Raw genomic sequence first — 23,051 nt, 5'->3', positions numbered from 1 at the left:
CCTTTGCTGTGGACAGAGCAGGCCGTGTGCACACATGTGCAGCCTGGCCATTCAGGGTCACAACAAGAGCCCTGAAGCCTGTGACATGGCGTGTGCAATGTGAGTACTGCACAAGCATAGCCCAGAGTGATAAATTTCCCTGCATATGCCCTGTCTGCCTGGAAATTGCTGGGGCACTGGACAGTATATCTACCATTATAAAGGGAACGGGAGTTTATGCTGAGCCCTGCCACTTATGCTCAGAGAGCTTTGTGTCATCACCTCTGCCCATCCTCCTGACACTTCTGGGGAGTGGACTGGACAGAGCAGGGCAGCATGGCCTGAAGCCCTCTCTGGACTCTCTGTTCTCATGGATGGAGGAGAGGCAGAAAGCCAGGTGCTGGAGGCTCACACCTGCAATCCTAACTACTTGGGAGGCTGAGAAATGAGGATCATAGTTCAAAGCCAGCCTGGCAGGACAATCCGTGACACTCTGATCTCTAATTAACCAACAAATAAAAGCTGGAAGTGGAGGTGTGGTTCAAGTGGTAGAATGGCAGCTTTGAAAGAAATAGCTGATAGTGTCAAGGTCCTGAGTTCAAGTCCCAGTTCTAGCATGAGAGAAAGAAAAAGAGAGGAGAGAGGAGAAAGAGAGGAGAAAGAGAAGAGAAGAGAGAGAGAGAGAAAGAGAGAGAGAGAGAAAGAGAGAGAGAGAGAGAGAGTCTCACCTCTTGGGAGGAGAGACTGCAAGATGTCAGCTTAATATCTATGATTTCTAATTCACGAGATTCTGATTTCATTTAGCTCCTTTTGCTCTTCTTTCTTTCTCCTCCTGCTGTCCTCATGTGCTGGCTGGAGCTCCAGCAGCCATGTTGGACCTTAAGGTAACCTCATGGATGAAAGCCAGTGAAACAGACGGATCCCGAGTCCCTGCTGATGGGGGAGTGGGGCCTCCATACCAGCCCTCTATTGCTTTCCTCCGAACTTCTGCATGAGATAAAAATGCAACCGACCTGTTCCAACAACTATATTTGGGGTGTTTAGTTATGAGCAGCCAAATCTAATCCTGGTGCTTCTTCATTTTTCCAAAGCATTTTCTCAGGAATGGGAGTTGCTCACAGAATATGAGGCCAGACTTCTGGATTAGGAGACAGCTTATCTTGCTCTCATTCTTCCTCATTCCGTTCTTTATCTTCCCCCTCATCTCATCACTGTTTCTCCAACTCTGTGCCAGATACGTGCTTCTTCCCTTTCTAACCTCTCAAGAACTGTACAGAGAGGGGAACTATCGTGTGTCCTTGTTAAGATCTCAAGAGGACATTATTTAATTAGTTGATTATACTTGAAAGATGCAGACTTTGGCCAGTATCCAGACACAAGACACTTCCTCTCGGTGTTCCCACATTCCTGTCACCCTTCTAGCCATGGGTTCCAGGTTTAGGGCTGACAGCTCTGGCTTTTGCCCCAGGAACTAAACTGCAGGACCAGCACAGAGTTGACTTCAAATCTCTTCTTGGCTCAGCTTGGTTTTTGTTTAATAAACACCCAAAGCCTCTTCCATTCATCTAAAGTGGGGGGTGGGGGTGAGCCCAGGAAGGAGTCCACCTTCCCCAGGGAGGGCACCCCAACATTCATATTTCCAAAAGCTACCCTTTATAAGGGACAGCAGGGGATAGGGTCAAAGAGAAATGAGGAGGAGTCAAGATCAATCCCCAGAGCCCGCCTGGCCCCCAGCCCGGGCAGTCCCAGCCACACCAGCCATACCTTTGCCCGATGCATCCTGGTCACTATATGGAACTGTCAGCGACCTCCCTGCTTCGCAGCGCAAGTGAGCTGGACTGCCGGGCCTGACTGCCAGCTGCCTCATGTTTGCTGGGACCCAGAAGCGATTGTCACCGCACTTCTCCGCCCCCTGCCCACCCCTTCCACCCTCCCTTCCTCCCTATGGGTTTCTAGCTCCGCCCCTCCTGCTCCTCTCCTCCTCCACCTCCCTCTCCCCTCGCACTGGAGCGCGCTCTCTCTCTCTCTCTCTCTCTCTCTCTCTCTCTCTCTCTCTCTCTCTCTCTCTCTCTCTCTCCCTCCCTCCCTCCCTCCCTCCCTCCCTCCCTCCCTCCCTCCCTCTCTCTCTCTCTCTCTCTCTCTCTCTCTCTCTCTCTCTCTCTCTCTCTCTCTCTCTCTCGTGGACACATACACACACACACACACACACACACACCTAGGCATGTGCAAATCTACCTTGCTTCTTTTCAGTCCCTCACTCCCAGGCTTTAACTACGGGGTTCTTAATCCTTGCCTCTTAATCAGTCCAGTTCCCTCTATTAGATGCTCTGGTCTCTTCCCTGCCCTTGACTGTATGTTTCCTCTGCTCTAACACACACACACACACACACACACACACACACACACACACACCCTATTGTGAAAGCTGTGTTGGGGGCCAAATTCCAGCCCCCACCCCCCAATCTTCTGGGTACCCTCGGATACCTCAGGACTGAGCTTGGGACACTCATGCTTGGCCTCTGAGTGTCCTCACTGGAGACACTATTCTGCTGTGGCTTGCTGTCCAGAGAGGATGGAAACCCCTGGGGCTACATCACGAGGGGCCCCCAGCTCTCTCATCTCGAGCTCTTCACCCTGTCACTTCTCACAGGCTTTGCAGTGGGCGCTTCCCCAAAGCATGCGCTCTTTACACTTCTTCCTAAATGTCCCCTCTTCCTGGCTCTGAGTTGGGATTACATTCAGGTAGCTGATGACCCTTACTAGGTCTCTGGAAGCGGGGGAATGGCAGAAGAGGGGCGGAAGGGCCCTGAGCATCTCTGGGAAGGGTCTCTCCCTGCCCCCAGGGAGAACAAGCTCATGGGAATTTTCTTAGTCCTTAGGGAAATCACCTAGGAGCCAAGTTTCCCTTTTTGGTGCCCTGAGGAACCAGCCTGTGCCAGTGGTTCCCATGGAAACAAAGCCCTGAACCACCCCCTCCTTTATAGCAGGCATACAAGCACTTGTGCACTCCCCCCACCCCCATTTTTGAGCCTGCCAATTAACTCTAGTTCTCAGGGGAGGAAAAGGAGCAGGGCTGTAGGCTCACTGAGGTGTGGACTGTGCTCAGAGATGGTAACAGCCCACGTGTCTGGCCAATAGGACTTCAAGGGTAGGCCTCCCACTGACTGGACAAGGGGAAGCTATCCACCTTTTAGGCTGGGCTCAGCCACCTTCCTCTACTCTAGGCAAGCTTTTACAGGACGGATGTGCTAAGCATTTTGAGCTTTCCAGGTGGCCTTGGAGTGTCATTATCTCATTCTCCCATGGTGAAACCGGGAAAAGTGAAAGAACCTGCCCAAGTCATAAAAGCCAGTATACAAAGACAGTTCCTTCCATTCTAAAGGGAGCTCTGTGGGTGTCCCCTGGGTGTCCCCCACTGGCCAGCTCTAAGTCCACGCGCAGTCCAAGCCTCACGATGGAAGTTGTCCAGGTTGGTTACTCATGGCCCGGCCTGGAGTTGGGGCAGAGCGGCCTCAAACCCCATGTAGTTGCCTCTTCTGGAGAGCCACCAAGTCCGAGCTTGGCACATAGACTGTTTTTCCACTCTTCAGAGGTGCCTTCCTCAGAATCACGAGCAGGCTACATGCTATGCTTTGTCCTTCTGGGCCCAGCAGGTCCTGGGGTTTCGGGAAGCCTTTAATGCCACCCTCCCTTGGGAGAGTATCACCCACGAAACAGAAACATGGCTGTATGTACCCCTGCCAGGACCTCCACTTCACCTCACCCTCATTTCTTTCTTACTTTGGTCCCTCAGGTGCTTTGCTTTCCAGGGCCTCCGGTATTTCCAGGGGTCCCCTAGAATCTCTGGGGAGCCAGGAACAGAAAAGGTGGGAGCAGAGGCCCTGCTGTGATTCTGAGAGTGACAAACTTCTTCCAGGAGGTCTGTGGAGTATTGGAAAGGCCTTGGAGGCGTGTCCCACGTGTGCAGGCGGGCTGCAGGAATCCTGTGTGGGGTTCAGGCCAGCTCTTTGGCTTGATGGGTTTCAGCTGCAGCTGGCAGGCAGCTTGGAAGAGGAAGGAGGGGGAGGGGGTGTCAAGTCTGGACAGAGGAAGAGTTTCCTAAGGTACAGAATTTGAAGAGGCAGCATTTAGCTGTTTAGGGCAACATGGGGGCCTTTATTGTTTTTATCTGGGTAGGAGGTTCGCACTGCTCCTCCCCACCAATCTCGAGGTCTTCTGGATCATCTTTGACTTCTGCTCATGACCCTCTCCACTTTAGGCCCAAGTTCACACCCGCCCCTACCTGGGCTCTGTGGGGCCACCGGCCCCATGTCTTTCCCTTAGGCCTCTTCTTTTGTTGGAGATGATAGGGGGGAAATGCTCTTAAGACCTTCACCCCCTCCCCACCCCCCTGGTCCATGAACAAATCCCCTCTGCATGACAGTCGCACCAAGCCTAGAAAGCGTTCTCTTTTCCAGAGCTCAAAAGACATTTGTGGCCTCATGGAAAGCCATCCGCTGGGGGCCGCAGAGCTCAGAGGTGCCACACACGCAGAGCTGGCACAGCTGTGGACTGGGAGGCCCTGAGGCTGCCTCTGCTGCGCCTTTCACAGGCTCTGGTCCTCTCCCACAGCCATGGAGCCCGGCGGGTCCAGGAGGCTTCTGAGCTGGGGAACAGTCCTGGTCCCCACCACTTCCCATCACATAGCAGGGTCTCAGTCCTCCCCTGAGCCTGCTCCTGCTCTGGAGGCCGCTGGGCAGGGCACAAGTGACTGGACTCCAGCTGTGCTGTAGCTGAATTCTCCCAGGGAGACCAAGAAACCTCCACGGCTCAGTGAAAGGTCCACCTTCTCTCAGATGAGGTCTCCCGGAACTGGAACTAAGCAACCCCATCCCGGCACTCGGCACTCGCAGGCACCCTAATCTGAGCCAGCAGCCCTCTCCTTATCTCTGCTCCCCCTGCCAAGGCAGCCAACACTCCCACCTTGTAGATTTTGCAGAAGGTATTAAGCTGTTGTACATCCAGAAGGCAGGGAACAGAAGCTCTTTGAAGGCCTCTGTCCTTCTGGCTTCAAGTGAAGGGTAGGCCTCTCGCCTCCCCGACCTTGGGCTCAGCACCCCTCAAGTAGCTTGTATTCCAAGAGTGACCCAGCACACCTTGACTGAATGGTTGAGATGGGAGTCTTGCTAACATTTTGCCCAGCCTGGTTTCAAACATTGATTCTCTTGACTCCTAAATAGTTGGAATTATAGACACGAGCCACTGTGCCTGGCCAATGCCTACCTCTTTGTTAATTCACATGAAGTACTCTGCTCGGCATACTTCCTTGTTTAGACTGATAGTTCTGTGCACCCGTGTCCTGCTCAGGATGATTCTAGGCCCAGGCATTTGGCACTCCTTTTGCATTCATGGAGTCAGCTAGAGCCGTTCGGGTCACCTAGGACCTCAGATGCCCTGGCCCATGTGTGTTTCTTTAGTAAAATCAGCCAAAGGGCCTTGTGCAGAGTAGCCAGGTGGAGCATCTGGCAGAACTCCCAGGGTTCCCAATCTGTCATCATTCCTTCTGCAGGACGGCAAAGGACATCTGAGTCAACCCTCTCTGGGGGCAGCCTCCCTCCCACATGCCCAAGGGAAATGGAGACAGGCCACACATCCGGGAGGAAACCTCCAGGGTTAGAGTCAGGACGAGGGAACCCTGTCCAACTATATGACCTTGAACCAGTCCCAAAGCTTCATAGGTCAATCACTGCCCCTTCAGAGACTATCGATAACAGGTAGGACTTGACCATAAAGGCTCGGTGGCAAGTATGAAGTAGCATTCATACTGTATATTATATCCCAACATTTTCCAATCGGGGTCATCTCTTTTTCTTTGTGGCTATCTCTAGCTCTTTGTCAACTGCTGAGTCCCACACCCACCCCAGGTGACGAATGCTCGTAGCAATGCCCTCTGCACAAACTCCTTTGCGAAGCCAGTGCCTGGGGAGTTAAGCAAGGATTCAAAGAAGGATGCTAACCTGTAGTGCAGTTGATTTCTAATTCCAAATGATCAATTTTTAGGACCACTACTTTTTTTAAGTAAAGATAATAGGAAAGTTAGAAAAGAAATATGGCAGAGAAAGAGAGTACATTAGTAGCATAGACATCACACAGCATTCTGACCATCTCAGTTAACTTGTGCTGTCTTCTTAGGATTACTACTTCTGATAAGTATGGACAAGCCAATATAGATCAAATTCCTAGCTGAGTACAACCTTAAGATCTGCTCCGAGGTATGTATGTGCCTTTTAAAGTGATGCATGTGTACTTTAGAGTCTGATTGAAGAGTATCATGGGGAACAATATGCAGTCGCAAATCCTAGAGCAAAGATGGAAAAAAGAAGGGAACCAGGAAGAAGTGCCTGGCTCTGAGGCTCTCTCCCACTGTTGTGGGTCTGCTGATTTGAGAAGATACAGCAAAGATGCTGAGCAGAGACCTTTAAACAACTTCTGGGGTTAAAAGACAGGCAGCCCATCATGAGAAGGGCATACTTGGAAAATCTTTCATGCGTTAGACTTCACCCTAGGAGTTTGAATAAACTGCAGTGGACTAAGCCTTCAAGCACTATAAATCATTTCTTTGGTTAAATGTATTTTTAAAAAAATCCAGACCTACTGACTAGATGTAAAGATAATCTCCACATAGGATGAAAAGTTCATTTCAGGTTTTAGATTATTCCTAATCAGTGAGTACCAAAGCTCAACCAAAAGCCACCCAGTATGTAAGAAGACTAACTCTAAGGAACACAAATAGCCATTAGGAACGGATCACTGCGATTCCAAACACATAAGGAGGTGAGGTTTAAAAACAATTATGCTTCTTATGATCACATAGACAAGAGATAAGCAATTCTAGGAGAGAAGTGAAAGTGCTTCTTTTCCAATGTTTCTCCTTCCATTGGTTAAATCCCATGAATCACAGTTAAAAATGCAGGGTGCCGCTTCCTCTGCACCAGTCCAGAGGGGAGGACCAAATGCCAAAACAAAATAAAACACAAAGGAATAACACGTCAAGCAAAACCAAATCCAAATGCAAAAAGAAACAATAAACTGCCTTCTGGGAAAAGATAAGAATAAGTAATGGCATACCACACTGAAGGATACTTGTCTGAGAATGTGCTTACATAGTATCAATACCTCATGTGCACACATCCTGATTTCCTGTGGAATATGCATTGCTTGTTTATAAGATGCATTGAATATAGACATTCTGAAACTCAGCAGACTGCCATATTAAAGGGCTTTTGGCCTTTGGAAAGGATCTGTTTTCCCTTGTACCCCCCCACCCCCACCCAGCCCCTTGGCCCTGAGTCATAGCATAAACAGTATCTCCCATCCAACTGGACTATTTGTCCAGTGCTAGGCCTCTAGGGTTTGGCAGTGAATCCTGGTCCGTGGCTCCTACTAGCATGCTCCTAGACAGGCCCCACTCCAACTGCTCCATAATCTCTTGAGTTCTTCTCTCCAGAAACTCTCATTAAATCCCAACAGAATTCAGAATTCCAACTCGGAAGAACTGGCTTCAAGGACCAAAACCAAGGCTCAGAGAAGTGAGAACAGTTTAATGGAACTGAGATGCATCCATTCCTCTTCTTCCTCTTCAACCTTTCTGGACCTCGGCGTCTGGCATGGGGGAGTGACCCCAGGGTATACGTACAGAATGGACAAAGCAGCTCTGGCCACCGGACCCCTCCTGGGAAAGCTCGTTGGGACCATCGATGGAAATGCTACCTTCAGGGGAGACAAGGGTGCCCCTAGTATAATTCTTCTACTTTGGAAACCAGTATTCAGGGAGAAGCTAGAACTAGCACTACTATTTCTAGCCTGGGATAAAGGTACACCTGTCAAGGAAACCTCTCACTCTACTGGGGAGACATGAGGCAGAGCTCCATAAGCCAGCCCAGAGCTGGGACGTAGCAGACTTCCCACGTGGAGGTTTTCCATGATGAGTTTGGTTGGATAGGAGGGATCCTTGAGTCCAGTAAAATAAAGAAGGGAACATGGGAGAACATTACTGCTGTGGAGGAAAGAAAAGAAGCAACGGGGAGAGGAGGAGGCAAGCTGGGCAGACAAGGAAGCCAGATGGGACAAGAGACAAGGAGCTAGAACAGAAGCAGGGTGAGGCCTGGGAATAGGAGGGTGGAAGGAGATAGGGCTGTGCAGGGCACAACCTTGCCTTAGCCAAGGACCTGGAGAAGGGTTTCCAGTAGATGGGAAGCAGATCCCTTCTGGTACTCATGTATTGTAGCAAGGAGGAAAAGGCTAGACACATGGAAGAACCTGCTAGCTCTTTAGCTCAGCAGAAGTTGTGCCATTGTGGGGATGAATGAAGAGATTTTGAGTAGCAAGAGATGGAAAGGGAACAACAAGCAAGATGGGGACAGGAAAGCTGGAGTCCAGGGACCAGTCAGGCCTGGAGGCCAGCCTGGACTCTTGGGCAGGAACTACGGATGTCCTCTGGTCTAGGCTGAGTCCAGGAGGGGCAATGCTTTGTTATGTCATGGATTAAGAAGCAAACAAATGGTAGAGGAGCAAAGCTCAGGCCTGTCAAGTACCACTGATAACACTTAGACCTCACCAAATTCTTAAACCTTCCTGCCTTCCTGAGATTCAGAGACCGCCCCCCCCCAGCCCCAGCTCCTAGCTCCTTCCCACTCCACCCTGCTAGCCCCCCCACCCCAACGGTAAGGAATTGAGGAAACTCACCAGTGGGCTCTACAGCTTCAGGGAGGTGACCCGAGGGATATGGAAGAGCTGAGTCTCCTCAGAGCTTGTGGAGCTGTGGTATCACAGAAGGAGATGTGTTCCCAGTCCTAACACAAGGGCAAACTCAGAGCCCCGAGGTTCCTACTTCAGCAAACCCTCCAGGGAACAGGAAGAGTCCCAGGAGGCTGTGCCAGGGTAGAGATGTAGTAGGATGTGGGACAGGCCCTGGAGCTCCTTCAAGCACAGGCCACTTCAAAGCTAGACCACAAACCTTATTCTGTCTGAGTCTTAAGAGGGGTAGGGCCTGAATGTGGGGAAAATGTTCTGCTTCTCCAGTGCCCCCCCTGGTCCTGGCAGTCCCTCACCTGAGGCGTTTCCGGATGGGACGGAAGTATTTGGAGGTCTTGACAGCAAAGATGATGCTTGGAATCAGGAAGAAGGTACACCACCCCAGGCTAAACCAGAAGGCATTCTGGACAGCAGGATAGGAGATCAGCTCACCTGGCCAGGCAGCAGCGGGCAGGAAGACACTGCCTTCCTGCCCACTCCGTACCCACAGCAACTGCACTGACTTGGCAAGGGGATGAGGCAGAACCAAGTAGAGACCATGTGTGGCCTTTAGCCCAGCTTTGTCTGCTCCTTGAATGAGATTCATTATCCCCAAGCCTAACGGGTTGAAGACACTCACCCATGGGTCAGCCATCATGTCACACAGGATCACATGACCATTGTCCAGGACTCCAGACAGGGGCTGGCAGGTCGCAATTCGCTGAGTCACCTGAGGTCAGGTACATATGGACATACCCAGCATGCAGCTGTGCATCCCATATTCCAAGGAGAGGTTGACAGGACACCAAGAGGCCCAGGGACACGGCAGTGGGCCTTCCCATACTTTATACAGTTACAAGGCCACACACAGACATGAATGTGGGGACACAGGAGACAGGAACTCACTCACAGGCTTCTTGCTCAGCTTTTTGTGTCTATTCACCTGTGTTATGGCCCTGTTGTATGCCTGGCAAGGCGTTAAATCACTCTCCCTGGAGAGGCAACATGTGTGTGCAAACACCTGACCTTACACTGCTGTGTATGTGCCTGCACATGCGCACAACACACACACCTCATGAGTACACTGACACTGAGAGTAACCTCAAGCCCCCTACAGGACTAGTGTGGATGCCAAGGCAGCAGAAGCACAGGGCCACAGCAGAAGGTAGGCTTAGAAAGCTGGCCTCACAAGAGCTGGTCAAAGGGAGCCAGCTCAGGGAAGGACACGGGAGGAAGGTATGGACAGTACCTTGTAGACAGCCATTATCACCCCGGCTCACAAAGGCCCCCTGGAGGGGCAGGAGCAGAGGCAAGTTATGCAGAGTCCAGCCAGTGAGCAGGGGTTGAAAGAACCAAGCTTGGGTTTAATTCTAAAGGTCTAGGGTATCACCAAAAGGCTCCAGGGGGCCATAAGACAGGAAGAACAGCTAGCTGATCCACTAGGCATGGTTGCCCTGAGGCCAGGTTGGGTCTGTACCTCTACTCACCTCTTCTCTCACCCAGGCCACATACTGGGAGAAGTAGTCCAGCTCCCGGTTCATAAAACATTTACTTGCCTGTGGGAAAGAGAAGAGGCCTGGGCTGGCAGCCATCCACACTCTTCTGGGAGCCTCAGTGAGGGGAGGGTAGAAGAGTCTGGAGTGCGAGCCTCAAGTTCCTCTGTGTTGGAGGCAACTCTCCAGCCCCACTCACATTCTTCATGACGTGGCTGATAAAGACAGGCAACTCTCCTCTCAGGAAGGTGATATTACCAAGGACAGCTGTGGTGTCCAGCTAGAGGAGAGGAGAAAGGGTTCCCATACAGGGTACTGCCAGGAAGCAGTTACTCATTGCCCATCCATCCATCCATCCATCCATCCATCCAACATAATGCCCAGCATATCACATTCATAGAGGAGGGGAGGGGTAGGTCAATGATCCAGGTCTCCAAGGATTTGCCACCCACCTTACCCTCTTAGTCCCATCTCCACCCTCAATCCTCTCCAACTCAGTAGCTACCTGGAGATTTGGAGCAGCAGACTCCAGTGCCCTGGCACTCAGGTTAAGCTTAGCCTGTGGAGGTATAATCAGGGCTAATTAGGAGCAGTGATGGTGCAGGGGAAAAAAATGGCATCAGTAGCCCAGGGGCCTCTCTCTTCTACTACCCTCTCCCCTACGCTTCTTAGGCCTCCAAACTTACCATTAGGTTCTGCTGGGAGACAACCTTTTCCTGATAGATGTTTCTGAGCTCTTGGGTGGCCTCCTGCAGCTGCTGCTCCAGCTCAGAACTGTCCTGAGAGCAGACAGGGGAGGTAAAAAGTGCTAGTCTTAAAGGCAGAAAATCAAAGCTTCCTTAAGCTCCAGGGTCTGCCTTGGGCTCTGGGAACCTTAGTCCAAGTTCTACATATTTCCCTGGCTTGCTGGGTGCCCCTAAGCCAACCACACAGCACTGGGTATCACCTCCCCCCCCCCCACTCCTTTGGTGCCTATTGAAACTGGTGAATGCTCCTTGGCCTACCCAGGATACGGGCTGATGTGGGATCTCATATCTCAATGACAGCTTTTGAATCTCTAAATATTTACAAATATAAAATGCCATTTCCTCCCCTGAAGGGCAGCTGACATACTGATTCATTGCAAGGTCCTTAAGGCACCTGTCCTAGGAGAGCCTGCAAATGGTGTGAAAAAGAGAAGTGCTTACCCAGCTGTGTGACATTAAATCAACTACTATATCTTTTTTTGAGATGGGAGACGGTCCTCTTTAGAGGTGAAAAAATGAAGGCCAAGAGATGCTAAATGACTTCAAGAGGCCATGCAACCCCATTAGTGGTGGAGCTTGAGTCCATAGAGACACCGTTACGTCTCCAAGCTTAGTAAGAGGGTGAAGAACCCAAGAAGGTGGTGGGAATCCTCCATCTCATCTCTTCTCTCACCCCGTCCCCAACCACGCATCCCCACCTTCCTGTCCAGGGACTCCTGACCGATGTTTGTCAAGTAGGGTCTCTGTTCCCTTCTCACTTGGGATTGGGCCAGTTTTTCCAAGTCCTGGATCAACTGCTGCATGTCAGTCTGCATCACAGGCTTCTGGATCTGAGGGCAGATGGGATAAACTCTGACCTTCCCAGCCTCTGCATTCCCACCCTGCTCGACCTGTCTATGAAGACATTTTGGTTCTAATGGATTTGACCTGGCACTGTAAAAACATTTCAGACAGTTCCAGTGGGATAGAAAAGGAAACAAAAATCCCTGAAGCACATCTGGTGTGACGTGGGGAAGAGGCAGTTTCCCACCAGTGTTCTTGGCAGTCGTAGGTTCAGTACCATGAACAGCGACATGAGCTGTTGGGGTGGGGACCATGTGTGATGGTGGGGGGTGAGCGGGGCGGTGGGGGGAGGGGGACGGGAGAGGTGATCATGATCTAGCACATTCCTAACCAACCAGGAGGCGATCCCAGGAATACAGAGGTTACCTTACGGGGCCCATTGCTGACCTGAGCAAGGAAGTCACTGTAGTTGATTTTCTCTATCCCGCTGCTCTGCAGCGACTCCAGGTCCTGGCGGGCTTCGGGATTCAGCAGGTCCAGATCTTTTATCTCCACGTTGAAGCCCTTCAACTCGTGCTGCATTTTTGAGGCATACTAGGGAGGGGAGACAAGTTGCTGAGCCAGAATCCTGGAGATGTTTCTCCCAGGCCAGTGTCATCAGGCCCCTCAGGACTCTTCTTGATTATTCAAGGTCCCCTTGTCTTAGATAGCTCCCAACTCCTATCCCCAGACAGGCTCCCAGGACACCTCTGCTGGTCACCTTCCCTAACATCCAGCCCCTTTCTGGCCCCAATCTGGCTACTGGACTATAGCACAGATCTTCCCTGATGCCCTGGGCACCTGATATGAAATAGCTTTTCATATTCTCTGTGCTAGGGCCTTCCTAGCACTTTGAGTCTCTTAGCTTATTGTACTTGCTAACTGCTGTCAGCTCCGTAATCCTGGGAGCTTTGCCTGACTGACTACCCAAGCTCTGGATCTAGAGCAGAGGCTCCAGTGTGGTGGCAAAGTACAAGTGTGTGGGCTGTGAATGAATGATTGGCCAGGAAACAATCACCTTTTCAGGAAAGACCCAAGTCAGAGAATGCAGCCCAACTCTGCTCACTATTTCTAGGATGCCTCGCCTTGGGAAGAGGAATCCTAATCCCTGTCAGAGGTGGGGCCTCTTTTTTACATGTGTGCTAGTACTGGAGCTTGCACTCGGGGCCTTATACTCTTGGGTTTTTGTTTTGTTTTTCTCAAGATTGGTGCCATACAACTGGAGTTATACCTCCAGTTCTTTGGAGGTAAATTAACGAGCTTTTTAAACTTGTTAATCGGAGATGAGCATCTCTTGGACTTGTCTGTGCCTAGCTTAGAGGCAGGATTTTATTTTGGTTAGTTATGGGGCCTGAACTCAGGGCCTGGGCACTGTCCTTAAACTTGTTGGGCTCACAGCTATTGCTCTACCACTTAAAGCCAGTGCCATTTCTGGTTTTGAGTAGTTAATTGGAGATAAGAGTCATGGGAACTTAACTGCCTGGGCTTAGCTTTGAACCATGATCCTCAGATCTCAGCCTCCTGAATAGTTAGGATTATGGGCATGAGCCACTGGTGCCCAGGTGAGGCAGGGTTTTGTTTAGTTTTTGCGAGTCCTGGGGCTTGAACACAGGGCCTGAGCTTTCTCAAGCATAGTGCTCTACCACTTGAGCCACAGCACCACTTCTGGCTTTTTCGGTTTATATGGTACCAAGGAATCAAACTCAGGACTTCATGAATACTTAATAAGCACTCTTCTACTGGGCCATACTCCCAGCCCAGGCAGGGTTTTATGGTAGCTCTTTAGGCATAGGTGACAGACAGATGTGGGAATGTGGATGTGCACAACAGACAATGCCTCTTGGTGCCCTGGAAAGCCCATCTTGACTTGCTAATCTCTGCCTCATTAACTCATTATCACCTCCTCTGAGGACAGTGTGTGTGTGTGTGTGTGTGTGTGTGTGTGTGTGTGTGTGTGTGTGTGTGTGTACCAGTCCTAAGGCACTATCTCTGGCCCAGCACCAGGATACTGCCTTCTCTAAGAACCTTCTGTCTGGTCAAAGATTCTGGAAGAGGGGTTGGCTAAGGCACTAAGCAAAATAAGCTGCGCTCCACTGTGTGTAAAGATGGAGCACTGATCCAAAGGGGTTGGAAGGGTTTCTTAGGACCATTCAAAATTAGAAGGAAGCTTTATGTGGGCAGCGATGTGTAGGGGGCATGCAGAAAGTGGGGTGAGAAATGGCTTCCTGGGGACCTCTCCCCTTATCATACTGAAGCATCAAAAGAAGAAAGGTTCCGTTTCTGAACACCTTTAGAACTACAAGATCAAAGTATGTCTCTCTGATGAAGCCTTTCCTTGCTTCCAGAACTATCTCTGGCATTATCCGAAAGTGCCGGAAGCTCTGCACCCACCTGCAAGTTCCACTCTCACTGGCTGTGCCTCCTCTGGCAAGTAAGCCCTCCCAGGGGAGCTAGACCGTGCTGGGAGTCCAGCTAGGCTGGGATCTGCTGCCACCACCTACTGGTTGTGTGACTTTGCAGGAGCCCTAATATGTCCTCTTCCATCAACAGCCCAACTTGTTCCGCGGCATTCACTGCCATTCTGGTGCTGCTCATGCCAAGCAATGCCTGTCCTCAGTCAGGACAAGCATGCACACACGCGTTCACTTTCCTTTCCTCCTACGACCTCTGCTGGATTCCGCTTTCTCTGGCCTCTGGGTACTCACACAGCCACCCCACAACACGTGGACCTGTCCTTGACTCCTGTCCTCATCGGGTCCCAAGCTTGTGGCCTGAATCTTGGCCCTGAGGCAGAATTGTCAGAGCTTAGATTTCTTGGGTTCAGAGAGACTGTGCTTCCACAGAGACAAGATCAGAGGAGGGAGATTAGTAGAAGGGGCCCTTCCAAGCTTCCAGAACATTCTCTTACCTGGCTGATATCCAGGTGCTTATCCACATCGTAAGAGTCATTGAGCTGTAGAACCTTCCAGAGTGCTGCTCCTTTCCTGCACTGCCTGGAGAGAGTGAACATCCAGGAAGAAGACAAGGAGTGGGAGATGGGGGGTGATGTCACCCACACTGGGCACCCACCTCTGTCCCTCTGTTAGGCCCCTCCCTGCACCCTAGCCCCCAGCCCAGGCTGTGCACTCACTGATAGGCCATGAGGATACTGATGTTCTTCTTGAAGCCCAGAAGGTGGGACAGGTTCATGGATGGGGGCAAATTACCTGGGGTATCTATAAACTTCGGGTGACAAGGACAAATGGGGCATGAAGCAGGAAGGAGACAAGGCTACCTTGACTCCCCAAGGCCTGGTGCTACCCAGTGTGGGAGACATTAGGGTGGGAAAGCCCCCCGTGACTCCTGCCCAAACCTGATGGCTAACTCAAATGACCTTAGGCCCTGATTCCTTATAAGACACTTCTCGAGTCTCTAAGAGAATGGCCTGTTTATCCAACTATCCAGCATTTCAGCTCCCACTGAGTCCCAGAATTCTCAGGCTCGGGGCTGGGAGAGGAAACGGGGCCAGAGTGGCTGTAACCACTTGGGTCCTTGCCTGAAGTCTGGCCAGTACCCCAGAGGCTCATAAGTTCTCTCTCTTTCAGTCTACTCATGGCTTTCTGTCTCTTTCCTCATCATTCCTGTCTTCATTTCTCTGGTTCCTCTCCTTCCCACTCATCCCCTCTCTTCTTTCTGTTTAGGTGATGTTGGGACTTGAAATCTGAGTCTTGGGCTTGCTAGGCAGGTACTCTACTATTCAGCCATTCCTTCAGCCCTCTATTGTGCTTGTTATTTATTTATCTATCTATTTATTTTTGTAATCGTGTCTTGCCTCCTGCCCAAGAACAATCTGTTTATTTACACTTCTCATGAAGCTGGGATGACAAACACATGCCATCACTATTGGAAACTAGCTAGAAATAGGAGAAAAAGTCTCCTAATTTTTTTTGCCCAAGCTGGCCTTGAACCACTTATCCTCATTATTTTTTGCCCTTCCAAGAGGCTAAGATTATAGGCATGAGCTACTGGTGCTTGGCCTGCTCTCCTTTTGACATCCCTCGGTCCCCCACTTTCTCCTAGCCTCCTTGCTTTGTTCCCCTCTCCCTCTACCTCCCTATGGGCCCAGAGTGGAGACAGTTACGCACCTCCAAGATCTCTCCTCGCTCCCAGCTCTTGCACACCAGCGTCTGCACATTGCCGCCCACCAGGAAGGCGGCAAAAACCAGGAGGATGAGTGGGGCAGAGAAGAGGAAGCTGAAGCCCACACCTCTGGGGGAGGTCAAGAGAGGGGAGAGAGAAAGAGTGCAGGGGAGGGAGGGAGGGAGAGAGAGAGAGAGAGAATAGAGCCTGGCTTCCCTGGGCCAGACTTCTGTCCTACCCACACCACTATGCTAGTGTTAGCCCTTGCTAGATCTGGAATCTCAATGGATGGCACGCTGTTTCACCCAAGGAACCAGGACAATTCCCTCCTGTACTCAAAACCCATGGAAGTAACCTATTCCAAAGATCTCTGGCATAGCATGGCCAGGCAAGACCCATGGCAGAGGGAACCCTAATATATGTGAGAAGTAAGAAACTCTTGGGCCAGGCACCACCGCTGTGTAGGGTGCCAGTTCAATTGCCTGGCACCAGGAGCTGCGGAGAAAGCATGACGAATCTGGCTGGCCTGGGGTCCCACTCTCCTCTCCCAGCCCCTCCTTACAACAGGAGGCAGCGGGCTCCTGCCTCGCCCTTGGCTTCTGAGTGGCTGGGGTCTTCTCTGGCTGTCAGTCCCCACGTGCCTAGGCTGAGGCCTAGCAGGTTACAGACCACCACAAGCAGGACTGTGGAACACAGCACGCAGCCCACGATCCACCTGCCACAGAGAAGATATGGGGTTCACTGAGAAGGGGGGCAGGTGGGCTCCGAAGGGGTCAGCATGGGACTTGGTAGCTAGGTAGGCCTCTAAACCTGGTGCTGGGGTTTTGAGAAGTACAGCACTTCACTGTCCCCGTGGGTTCGGGGACACACAGCCAAGTGGGTCTTGGTTTAAAAGGCTTAAGGTAACCGAGCGGCTGGGTTCTTCGCACCTGTATGTTTCATATCTCCGCATATTCTTCAGGAAGGGGCGACTGCACTGTTCCAGCTCCCCTAGTGTCTGGCTCCAGCGGGAAGTTGCCTGCAGGTCTGGGAATCCTGTGGCTAACATCCTCACACCTTCAGGTTGCCCAGACACTGCTCTCTTCAGATCTGCCCCAAGCCACAGAAGCTTAGGGTATGTGTGGGGACACCCAGAACCAGGGGTGAACCTCCAGGACTCATCGAGGAAGGGCAGCTAAGGAAGGTAAGTCCCCCTCCCCCCCTCTCCACTGCCTGCTCCTCTTAGCAAGCATCTAGGAAAGCGTGTGGGGTACAGGGAGGAGGAAAGGGTAATGGCAGGTGGGGCAGCCTGCCTGGCCCTGGACAGGGACTTACCTTTGACCATATTGGCCGTCTGTAGGCCAATCAGAAGGGGGAGGCTATTGAAGGTGTTGTTCTCCTGTGGAAGCAAAGTCGTGCTGAGCCTCCAGGCCTCCTCCTGGTGTCTCACCCTAAGACCCTGGAACCACCAGGCCCAGAAGGAGGGCTTGGGCACTCGATGCTCCCACTGCAGGGAATCTCTTGGTTTGAGATTTCAATTGGCCCAGGTTGACTCAACTTCCCAAACACTGATCCGTGCAGACAATTTTTTTTTTAAGGAGGAAATGCCATTTCTGGGGCCTGAACTCAGGACCTGGGCATTGTCCTTTAGCTTTTTCACTCAAGGCTGGTATTCTACCACAGTTCTACTTTTGGCTTTTTGCTGATTAATTAGAGAGAAGAGTCTCATGGACTTTCCTGGCTTTGAACCACAATCTTCAGTTGTCAGCCTCTCAAGTAGCTCTCAAGGATTATAGGCCTGAGCCACCAGCAACTGGCTTGCAGCCCCTTCTTTCTATCCCAACCCTTTCCTAGAGCTCAGCGGCTTACTCTGCCATCTTCTTACCTCTCCCACCCCTCCTACACCAGCAGCGGTCATTCCACCTCTGCTTCCACTTCCTTATTCCCAGAATCTCCTGCTCCAGCTATCCAGCAAAGCTGACTCATTGATTCCCCAAAGCAGGCCCTGGGTCACAGGGGCTGACTCACAAAGCACCGCCCCTTCTGCCTGCCACCCTACACCTGACTTGTGTGCACATTGGCATAATGGGCCTCTAAGGCACCATGTGACAGTGGTGCCCTCAAGCCTTCAGTTCAGCTGAATTCCTGTTTCAAAATGGGGGAAGGAAACTGGGGCCCTTCATTTGTGAGCCCCCAAACAAGTGCATTCAGAGAGTCCAGACGAGCACTCACCTCCTGGACCATGCTAGAGAAGTTGGCCTCTGGAACACCCTTCAGCACAATCAGGGCATCGTCCAATTCAGTCACCTGAAATAAGAGATGGCGAGCTCTACGGAGAGGCTTGTGAAAGATCTTACAGGAGGAGAGGAGCAGATGCCCCCTCTAGGCCCAGGATGATGGTCACTAATCCTGGGGAAAGGGAAAGACATCTTGAAAAAAGGAAATTAGGAGAGTCTCAGGAAACCCCCAAACCATTGGGTTCTCCAAATACTCTGGGGGCAGCAGACACCCCAGCTTACCTAAGCCCCTGAGAGGCCTGTGTCCTTTACCTGCACCTGGCTGAAGTTAGCGCCCAGCGCCAGAGTATAAACTTGGCTCAGGATCTCATTGCAGTTCCCCTGACACTGGGGATCCTGGAGCAAGGTAAGCAGCTGTTGCTGGTGGTCTCGCACAGCTGATTCCAGATGCTGTTGTCCATCTTGAAGCTCTTTGATGGTGGCATTCAGGGTTTGAAGGTGGTCCATGGAGGCCTGCAGGGCTAAGAGACCCACACCTGGCCTGAGGAGCCTCCACCTTTCCTAGCATCCTTAGCAGCCTTGGAGGAAGGAAAACATTCATTCTCTCCCCCAACCTCTAGAGTCTCAGTGGAAACTGCTTAGGGCAGGGAAGCTGCAGACAGAATCCTGGATAATGGGATAGAAAAGACATGGGTGGGGCGGAAAACCGAGGGCTGGGGCGGGGGGAAGGCATGTGTGCCTTAGAAGACACACCTGCCAGGCCCACCTGTGTGCAGGGAAGGGATCCAGCTCACCTTGGCCCAGACTGTGTATGGAGGCCAGCATCAGGTACACCTTGCCTTTGAGCTGGTTATGAATTAAATTCCCAAGACGCTCCCCAACACCTGGAGATCACAGGGCATTCTGTGCGGAGGGTACCCCTGGGGCTCAGGACCCCCTCCCCCCACCAGTCCCGGGCTCTGCAGGGTGATGCTGGCTTGTTCATCCTGTCACAGAGTGACTGCCACACAGACTCCCCAGTGGGCTTTACTCCAGCTATGAAGCTGGAGTCTTCTGCGCAGGGAACTCTGGGATTAGCCAACTGTAACCATTACCATCCAGGTCTTCCAAGACTCGATTCTGGGGCAAGGAAAACTGATCTGCCATGGTCTGCAGCTCCTAGGCAAACACAGAGTGGTGAGCCACCTTTCCCAGTCCCTTAGCAGCCCCTTTCTTCTTGAGGGCCCCATGGGCTCAGCTCTATGCATTTCAGAGACTCTGCAGCAGGAGACAGCAGCCAGGCATGCAGAGAAAGTGACTCTGCTTTGCAGAGAATCAAAGATGACCCACTCTACTCTGTCTGGCCTGGACCTGTGCTTCCATGCAGATGAAGGGGTTACTTAGTGCTCACCTCAGGGATATCAGACATCATTCTCTGAAGGCCGAGCAGGGTCTTAGACACAGCGTGAACACTGGTACCTGTATGTTGATGTGTGTGCTGGTTGGTAACAAAAGCACAGACCATGCCAACCCTGTGAGAGTGGATGAGAGAAGGAAGCAGCTTGCAGGATGCCCCCGGGTCTTAGCTACGGCTCAGCCTCCCTCCTGACCTGGGCAGCCTCTCACAGCAGCACGAAGGTGGTCAGCAGCAAGAAACCCATGAGGGTGGCACGCTCGTAGGCCATGGCTTTGTGTTCCGTCTTTACTCGACCCCCACAACGCCGGTGGAAGCGACAACAGCAGAAGCAGAGCCCAGCGATGGGCACTGCCAGGAAGAAGAGGCCTGCGATCACAGCACACACTACGTAGCCCGCCTCATACCGCACCACCTGGGCAGGACAGTAGGGCATGAGGGGTAGTCCTGTTCCCCACTTCTAGCCAGTCCCAGCTCCCCACTGACTCCAGAGGGAAGCTTGAAGCAAAGGAAGTACATATCCCTTATCCTGGTGAACCCAGGAAAGAGCTATACAATAGCTATTTTACAGGCAAGAAAACCCAAGTCCAGGGTGGCTTGGGCTCACATTGAACCTCATTGCTAATTGAACCTAACTCTGTCCCCACAGCACCCATTGCTGAAGGGAAGGGATTTCCTCACCCCCACCCCCATCCCCCACCCCACACAGGACAAACACCTGAAAAATGTGGGCTGGACTGGACAGGAAGGGCCCCCTTGCTCATCCAGAACTTCCTCCCCTAGCACCTGCCCCTGGATTCTCACCTCATCCACCTTCACTGAAGATGGCTTGTTTAGCAGGGCCTTGATCAACTCTACCAGAAAAAAAAAAAAAAAATTTTAAAAAAGCCAGGCTAAAGACTTGGGGACAATCTCTGCCTTGCTCTTTCTCTACTTCCAGGCCAGGGTGGGTTTTGGAGAAAGCGGTGTCCTGGGGTCCTGTGCCATGTTATTAGGGCCTCAGTGCTACCACAGAAGAGGACAGCTGGGCCTTAAGCTAGGCTCTTCCACCCAGCAAAGGCCAGGACCTGGCCTGTCCTGGAAACCTATCCCCTTGTCCAGGGCCTCTGGACCCCTAGTGTCACTGGGCTTGGACAATGAACAGGTCTAACCATCTCATGCATGATCTTCTGAGTCAGAGAGGAAGTTCACGCTCCGAGGGGAAAAGAGGCTTGCTCAAAGTGACGGGAGAAGGCTCTGGAGCCCTTCTCCAGGACCTGCCTCTGGAGACCAGAACTACTGAGATAAAAGAATGTGAAGGGTATTGGGGGGGGGAGATGCTGCCTTCCAAGTGCCTGGGTGAGCACAGGAGAAGGGCTGGTTGGGGACCCGGGCTGCGGAGGGAGAACGGCTGGGAGGAAGCCACTCACCTGTAGGGAAGGGGTTGAGCTGCACCACGGAGAGAAAGCGGCGCACGGTGCCATAGAGAGGGTCCAGCGGCCCGCGCGCGCGGACCATAGGGGCCAGCCACCGGCTTCGGGCGGCGGGAGTGAACGTCAGACGCTCGGCGGGGCCGAGATACTCGCAGCTGAAGGCTGCCTCCTGGGGTGGGCCCAGAGCCAGCCCCAGGCCCAGGCTCAGCAGAGACGCCACGAGGCCTGGCGCGCGCATCGTGGGGTCGGGTGGGTGGGCCGCGGGGCAGGCAAGTCTGGCTCAAGCTGCGGAGGGTGCGGGAGAGCGCGAGGCAGGCCGTGCATCCTTCGGCAGCCTTCCTCCCTCTGTTCCCGGGGCTCTCCAAACCGGCCAGACAGGTTTGGGCTCCGGAGCTACCTGGGCATCCGCCGGGAGCGTAGGAAGGGCAGGGGCGGAGGCCCGGGGTAGGGGGCAGGGCCTGCCCAAATGCCCTTGACTGTGCGAGGAAAACCAGGCGCGCTTTCCCCTCCCCTAACGCATAAGGGAGACACCTTGGGACCGCTGAATTAGCTAATGTGGCCCAATTGCAAATATTCTATTCCACGTCCAGGCCCAGTAGCCCAGGCACCTACTTAATCAGCTCCTTCGTCAGATCCTCAGGCCTGGGCTCCCTGATGCCTTTGGGGCCTGTTCTGTCCCCAGGGCCCCCGCCAGGCCAATCTGGAGCAAGCATTCACTCTGACAGGTGCAGGCCTTGGGGAGAGCTGAGGTGTACCCAATCCAGTCACCAGTGAAATGAACTAATCAAAGATATGCCCAGAGATGTGTCTCCACAGATCTCTGATTTGTAAATGCTCATCTGTCCAGTACACAGAGCCTCACCTCTAGCTAAGCAGATGGGGAGGAAATACAGCTGGATAGATGGAGCGAGGTTATTCCTACAGCATTATCCAAGGTATCAGAAATAGCCTGGAAGCTCATCACTAATAAACATCTGTGACAAGCTGGGCCATCAGACAAAACAGGGCAAAAATGTCTCTTTTGACCTGAAAGATCCTCATGATGCGTTAATAGGGTCAAGTAATTGACAACAGAACAATGCGAGGGCTGAGGATATCAACAGTGATTGTCCCGGTAGGAATCATAGGTACTTTTCTTGTTCACCTGCGCATCCTCATCTCCATGCACCGAACACAATTTACTTGCTTTTAAAGAAGTTTGTGAGTTTCCATGACAACTCCACTTACTGAAAGCCCTATTGAGAGAGGCTGATTTTCTGGATCCTGGGACACTGAAGCTCAGCCCAGGACCAACAGTTCAGTTCTGGTTTGTGGGATAAGTGACAGGCCCAAGAACTCTTGGTAGAATTATAAGTAGAGAGGTTACTGAAGTTTGAGTCAGGGCTAGGCCAGCTGAAGACTTTTTACTCTTCCCAAATCGCCTCCACAATTTTCTCAGGGCTGGGGAAAGAGATGGCACAGTCATGGAAGACATAGTCTTAATAATGAGGTGCACAGAAGAAACGACATCATCAAAGGATGATTCAGAGATGGGGATCAGGACTGCAGTGAGAAATGGGCTGGGGGAACCCTAACTTCCAGTGGAAGCAGACTGTTGACCAGGGAGGGCTTAGACCTCCCCTGGAGGCCCAACCCTAGCCTGTGGAGGGATGCCCCTGTTGACTGTGCTCCTGACTCTTGTAAGTGAACTGTAGGCTGTGCCCACCTCACCCCTGCTCTACAGCCTTCTAACCAGACAGTGCCCAGATCCTGAGTTCAAGCCCCAGTACCAGCTTCCCCCCGAAAAAAAGAAAAAGGAAAAAATAAAAGGCTGATATTTCCAAGGGCTCTGATCCTGTCTCCTCTCTTCTAGTTACAGCTGCTAGAAACAATTACACCATTAGTGATTACTTTTTAACTTTCATCACTACTGCCTTGGGAATAGCCCTTGCCCAGCCCAGTGTAAACCACCTGACATTGAGAATGGTTTTTTTTGTTTGTTTGTTTTTCCTGACTTGGATGCCGTAGTAGTTTGGGAATTAGACCCCAGAGCCAGGGGGAGGGTGTCAAATCCTTAAGGACTTGGAAATAAGATCCTTCATCCTCCCACTCACTTTCCT

The 23,051-nt window shown here is 51.9% G+C and overlaps 2 protein-coding genes across 3 annotated transcripts in view; both read right to left on the bottom strand.

The window, feature by feature from the left end:
* Positions 1-1,864, bottom strand: part of Kcnip3 (potassium voltage-gated channel interacting protein 3) — a 71,431-nt gene extending 69,567 nt beyond the window's left edge. Inside the window, exon 1 of one of the 2 annotated variants that reach the window (XM_090336399.1) lies at positions 1,744-1,864. In XM_090336399.1, coding sequence (XP_090192525.1) covers positions 1,744-1,846 — 103 coding nt within the window. In that variant the 5' untranslated portion in view covers positions 1,847-1,864. The remainder of the gene's footprint in view (positions 1-1,743) is intronic. The other variant, XM_090336400.1, reaches the window with a different exon arrangement.
* A 5,689-nt stretch (positions 1,865-7,553) lies between these two features.
* Positions 7,554-21,306, bottom strand: Prom2 (prominin 2). Its single transcript, XM_090336102.1, has 24 exons — positions 20,950-21,306; positions 20,345-20,394; positions 19,753-19,955; positions 19,538-19,658; positions 19,242-19,305; positions 18,942-19,031; positions 18,460-18,668; positions 18,143-18,217; positions 17,246-17,309; positions 16,861-17,020; positions 16,494-16,646; positions 15,937-16,060; positions 14,943-15,034; positions 14,721-14,805; positions 12,221-12,367; positions 11,749-11,820; positions 10,931-11,023; positions 10,750-10,803; positions 10,444-10,524; positions 10,239-10,307; positions 9,392-9,481; positions 9,069-9,175; positions 8,704-8,776; positions 7,554-7,728 (listed from the first exon to the last, which is right to left on the bottom strand). Exons 1-23 carry the CDS (start codon positions 21,188-21,190, stop codon positions 8,713-8,715), a joined length of 2,508 nt encoding a protein of 835 aa, XP_090192228.1. The 5' UTR covers positions 21,191-21,306; the 3' UTR covers positions 7,554-7,728; positions 8,704-8,712.
* Between the last annotated feature and the right edge of the window lie 1,745 nt (positions 21,307-23,051).

The sequence above is a fragment of the Megascapheus bottae genome, chromosome 7 (assembly GCF_031878675.1).
Source record: "Megascapheus bottae isolate mThoBot1 chromosome 7, mThoBot2.hap1, whole genome shotgun sequence".
NCBI classification, from domain to species: domain Eukaryota; kingdom Metazoa; phylum Chordata; class Mammalia; order Rodentia; family Geomyidae; genus Megascapheus; species Megascapheus bottae.
Note: the sequence above shows the minus strand (reverse complement) of the source record. Positions and strands in the feature narration are given on the sequence as shown.